Raw genomic sequence first — 6,000 nt, 5'->3', positions numbered from 1 at the left:
TCAAAAATTTGACAGAGAGGGTTCTCTATTTCCTAAATTTTCCTATACATGTATTACTTTTCTCTATGCTTCGGCACGTGTTGTTTTTGTTTGTAATTTTGTAAAAAATCTGAAACTTTTGTAGAAACCCTCGGCAAAAATGCTACGATCGTATAGCGAAATATCCAGAAGTTCTATATTTATAAACAGAATCGAAGACATTTCATTAGCATGGTGCAGCTCTCACCTCGGAGCTCGTATTGATAGTGGTATTCATTTTTATGAATTTTCGGGAAATCTCAACTGTCTGGACAAACGACTCGACTTCAATGAAAGTTTTCTCAAAACTCCTACATCCAGTCCCAGTTCGACATTATTAACGAAAAAAGCAATCGGTACTCGACTGAAGAACAGAGAATTGGCGGAAATGATTACAGATACAGCATTATGGCCACATAGTGAGTATCTTGTCAAAGAAATGAGCACGGTTGTTACTTTTCAATGGTCCCCAAGAGAACTACTAGGAAATAACGAATGCATTTTAGCTGTTCTTAATAACATTGGTGGTGTTGAGCTATTCAGAAGTTCAAGGAACATGTGGATAAATGTAATAAGCCTGACAGACTTGGTACATGATCACGTTAATTTGAATAGTGCACAAAATGATTTTAAAGAATTAAAAGAGGCTGCATACAGCTTAGAGTCCAGCTCCATTTGTTGGCCACCTACTTGCAAAGAAGGAAAGTCGTATTTTGTTACTGGACAAAAAAATGGCACAATTTTATTTTGGGTGGTTGAAAGCACAAACAAGAGCACCACAACAAGATTTTTTGGGAAAATTGATACAGATTTAGGTGAGACTGTATCTTTATTATGGATACCTAAATCGGAGGCACATTTCTTACTTGTTGCCACAAATTTATTTGGGCTAGTTGCATGCTTTGAATGCCAAATTAATGGAGAAAGTTTGGTTTTGAAAAACACTCTCATGCTATGGAACCATTCGGATAAAATGCTTGTGCAACACATACAATACGAAAAAGTTGAAAATAAGTTGTTACTTATATTTAACAAATACAGACATTTGGTTCTACAGCTACTTGATGAGAACTCAAAGAATGTATCACAAGAAATAAGCTACATCAACGATTATCTAATATCGCATATAATAACGAGAGATAATGAAGTTTATGTCAGTACAGTGAATTTAAGATGCTATAAAATCAATTATAGCATAAAAGGCAATACATTAAAAATTTATAACCATGATATGGTTGAATTTAAAGAGCTCAGTCCAACATGTGAATTGTGCAGTGTGAATTTTTCAGATAATAATGTCTTATGTGCCTTAGCTGTGATTGATCGCAAAATTCTGCACAGAAAGGAACGTTTGAAAGCAGAAATCATCTTCCTGCAAGTTTTACCTGACAATGCAGAGGTGGATATCTTATTGAACAATCCCACGAAACAAATCACAAATTACTGGGACTGTATTGAACTGATACGTTACAAAATAGTGAAAACAAAAAGTTTGCCCCAGATAGACTATGATAGTTTATTATCACAGGGGGACTCTGACATTTATAAATTGAAAGTCTATCTAGTAATTTTGACAATTTATAAAAGTTTGCAAACCAGTATCAAAATAGTGCAACACCCCTTACCAGAAAATTCAACAGAGGTGGTTAAAGATAAGATATTAGCGATGAATGCCAAATCAAATATTGCTAAAATATCTAATAAACAGTCCAAGAATGACTTGAGTGATTTAGAAAAGGAAAGTTATGCAGGATCTAAAAAGTATTTAAATTATTACAGCAAGAAGTACAAGGTACCAATGAACAAAATCATGCCAGGCGGTATCTCAGATGTAGCTACTCAAAATTACTGCTACACTTGCCAAAATTGTGATGAAGAGATTATTGACTTTTCATGCAAAAACGGACACTTGAATATGTTTTGTATGTTTACATTCACACCAATAGAAAGTATAGACTACCTTTCATGTCATAATTGTAACGCAGTTGCTAGAATGGAATTATTAGAACATAAACCTTACTGTTTATTCTGCGATACTTATTTAAAAGACTCACAATAATTACCTCTGTACAAACAAATTAAATCTTAACATCAGTGTGTAAATAAACGTAATTTCAAACGTATTCTTGGGTTTTATTTGCAGTTTTAGAAACAGTAGATAGAAAAAAGGTGCTCTCGCACCTGGATCATAAATACTACCTGCAAGCTGCAAATGCATTTACGAATGTGTGATGAACATTTTGCTAATTGCTAGACGAGGGAGCACCTTAGTTTATAGTCATGCATGTGGTTTGTTTTAAACTTCGCGGTTTCTTTTAGTTTTAAATATCATCTATCATGTAAATTTTTCTCCGATATTAAAAAAAGGAAGAGGCTGTATAGTTTTTAATATCATTGCTTAACCATGCATAGTTAGAAGAAAAAAAGCTAGTGATGCCCAACCATAATATTTTAAATAGGCTGTCCCGCTAGAAAATTATAGTGTCCCAGTTCTTCTTATCAATTTAAATTATTGCCAATTCAATATCATAGTGTCATTTATTTAAAATAACAATATAACCATAACATACGCGACAGCTGCCCAGGGACAAACAGTATCAAGCAAGCCTTTAAAAAAATGAATAGTAAAATTATTGATTTCATGATTTATTATCCACAGTGTGTTGTAACACGTAATATGCTCACTTTCCACTAATTTTAATCATCTACATAGTTGATGAATATGACATTGATAAGTTGTAAATAAAATTTAACTGGGACATTCTTTTTTTTTTTTTTTTTATTTGTGGCAATTAAACCTCTCTGGGAGGTTTATTTCTGCCAATGTCGAGTGAAAAATATTGACATAGTTATCAATAGAACGTGGGTGTTTCAGTTCTATTGATTTTTCATGGATTCCGTGGGGTTAAGTATGCCCGTAAGCAGGTTTCGAGACGCCACCGGGTCCAAAGCGGGTTGTTCATACGACAACCCACTCGACACTCGATGCGCGCTCAAATTCGAAGTATTTCAATGTTTTTTTTTTTTATTTAGTAAACATTAAGATAATAAATTTTATAACATTAACTTAAAATTACTTAAAAACTTATAACTTACTTGTTTTTTATAATTTATCACTTCACTGCACTTTAGAACACAAAATAACACCAAATTTGTACACTAAAGTCCATTAAATAATAAATTGAAACCATTAAAACAGATCGACCATGCTTCCCGTTCAACTACCCTCCACGGAATCCTGGGACATTCTTCAGACACTGCTTGGATTGTACACATCACTATTACGTCTGCAACTGTCACAAATGTCAAAGTGTGCTTTCATCCGTTGTGTTTTGTTTACGTTTTTTTTCCGTCTCGCGAGTGTCAGTGGCTACACGTGTGTCGGATATTTTCGTTTATTTTGAAAATTTTAGTGTGGTTTTCTACAGGAATCTTATTCTAAGCTTATTTATTAATAAAACTAAGGTGGTGGTATATTAACTTTCGTGTATTTTTGGTAAGTAAAGTAAATTAACATGGATGTCATACCTCCCGACCCGCCTGATCCCCCAGACCAGGCCGCCCCAATGGAATTATCCCAGCCATTATTTTCACAATCGGCTACCAAACGCCGTCTTGACACGACAGGCGATTCCGAGCCAGCTAAAAGAACCAACACCGATGGTTCCTTACCTCAAATCAATCAACAGGTGTACACTCACCCCTCGCTAGTCATTGCCCCCAAAACATATAGTGACCAAGACAAAGGCCCGTTCCTAGTCCACGTGTCTCATATGGAAACTGATCCCTCTTCCCCCGTATTCATCCAACCAATGAGATTTGGTAAGTTTCTGGTTACCAACAGAATCCAGGGTATAGTTTTGGACGGAGTTAAAAAAATCGGAAGAAACAGAATTTCAGTCGAATTTGTTTCACCCAGCGCAGCTAATAATTTCCTGAATAACGAAATTCTTCCATTGTACAAATACGTTGCCTCGATACCGACTTATAACGTGACCCGCATGGGTCTCATCAGGAACATCCCCACTGACTGGACCATGGAGGAGCTCGCAGAAACTTTGACAACACCAGACGGTTGCGGCATTCTTTTGAAGGCCCGCCGCCTCAACAGGAAGCAGGTTAGAGACGGTCAGTCATCCTGGGTCCCCACACAAACTGTTGTGGTGACTTTCAAGGGTCAAGTTCTTCCTCAAAGAATCTTCTGTTGCCACAATTCGATTCCAGTTGAGACGTACCAGCTTCCAACAATTCAATGCCTCAACTGTTGCCGATTTGGCCATGTTAAGGCACAATGTAGGTCGAAACCCAGATGCTATCGGTGCACCCAACCCCACCCAGCAGAAGAATGCGACGTCTCGGAAGGTAAAGCAACTTGTGTCAATTGCTTAGGCCCACATTTTGCGGTCAACAAGTCCTGTCCAGAGCATTCCCGCCAAAAGGCAATTAAAATAACTATGTCTCAGGACAATATTTCTTACTCTGAGGCCTCCTCCCAATTCCAACCAGTCCGCAAGTCCTACGCAGATGCCACTAAATCTCCGTCCTCACAAAGCATCAGCCCCACTTTCCAACTATCCCAACCCCTCTCTCCATCCTCAAGCCAAACCATCTCTTACAGAAAGTCCATCCCTCGCACTCCCCGCTCTCACGCGCCGTTAGATAAGGGTTATGACAAGCAGGCACACCAAGCCATTATTGGCAATTGTGCTTCTTCCCTTCCTAATGGTTGCGCTCTGAATAGTGGATCTTCCCCTTCCTCTTCCCCTGGTGATGAGGGCCTCCTGGAGATGGTCCTCTCCCTCATCATCAGTATTATTTCCAGTCGTAAAATCGCCCTACCGTCCAACGTTGCACAAATGCTTTCCCAAATCTCACAAATAACCGATATTAATAATGGACAAAAAGGTAGTTCAATGGAACTGCCAAAGCATTAGACGCAAAAAGCATGAATTAACCTTTTTAATAAACAAATACTCCCCATCTGTTCTAGCCGTCTCGGAGACATGGCTCGTACCTGGATCACACTTCCGTGTGTCTGGCTACGCATGCCTCCGGGATGATAGAAGTGATGGTTACGCGGGAAGTGCCTTACTTGTAAGGCGCTTTCTCCGCTATAGTCAACTTCCCCTCCCCTCGCATAGTCAGGACATTAATGTCGTGGCCGTGCGAGTTTTTGACATATCCTTCCTATCTGTTTATATCCCCCGTCCTAACTCTTCCTCCATTAATGAATTACGCTCTGCCATTTTATCCCTTCCTCCTCCAGTCCTCATTATGGGCGACCTTAATGCTCACCATGTCTCATGGGGCTCTTATCACTCCGACTCTTCTGGATCATTACTCTTGGACCTTTTGGATGAGTTAGATCTATGTATTTTGAACAATGGCTGTCCAACCAGAAGGTGTGCTCCTACTCAAAATCCTGCTTCTGCCGTTGATGTTTCTCTTTGCTCTCCAAATTTATCCTCGCTTCTCTCGTGGAGCGTCCTTAATAGCACGTTCGGGAGCGATCACTATCCTATTTTAATTTCGTTACTTGATAATAATACTCCAACTAACCGCCTCCCCCCTCTTCTAAAATTCAAATTAAATAAAGCTGACTGGCTAGCTTTTTATGGGTCAGTTAACGAAAAATTAAAAGATCTTCCCAACGTTTCTAATGAAAATGCCCTTTCTATCTACCCTGACTTTGTTAACATCCTACAATCATCAGCAGAAGAACACATCCCTTTAAAAAACCCTTCCTATAAGATATCACCCCCTTGGTGGGACGCTGAGTGTACTGCCATTGTCAAAAAACGAAAAGAAGCTGAAAAAAGGTACAACCGGTCAATGACCATGGAGAACTACATTTGTTATCAAAAAACGGCTGCCCAAACCAGGAAATTCTTAGCCAAAAAGAAGAGAAAAGGGTGGATTGGGTTCTGTGAGAGCATGTCCCCAAGGACCCCTTCCTCTATAGTATGGAAGCAAATTAAACGT

At 38.7% G+C, this 6,000-nt stretch overlaps 1 protein-coding gene across 1 annotated transcript; it reads left to right on the top strand.

Annotated features, from left to right (window-relative positions):
• Positions 1 to 62: 62 nt before the first annotated feature.
• On the top strand, positions 63 to 2,141 carry LOC114360434 (uncharacterized). The gene has a single exon (XM_028315146.1). The coding sequence runs from the start codon at positions 140 to 142 to the stop codon at positions 2,075 to 2,077; it is 1,938 nt and encodes a 645-aa protein (XP_028170947.1). The 5' UTR covers positions 63 to 139; the 3' UTR covers positions 2,078 to 2,141.
• Positions 2,142 to 6,000: the final 3,859 nt, after the last annotated feature.

This window comes from Ostrinia furnacalis, unplaced genomic scaffold (assembly GCF_004193835.3).
Source record: "Ostrinia furnacalis isolate ACB-3 unplaced genomic scaffold, ASM419383v2 OfSCF5026, whole genome shotgun sequence".
NCBI lineage: Eukaryota > Metazoa > Arthropoda > Insecta > Lepidoptera > Crambidae > Ostrinia > Ostrinia furnacalis.
Note: the sequence above shows the minus strand (reverse complement) of the source record. Positions and strands in the feature narration are given on the sequence as shown.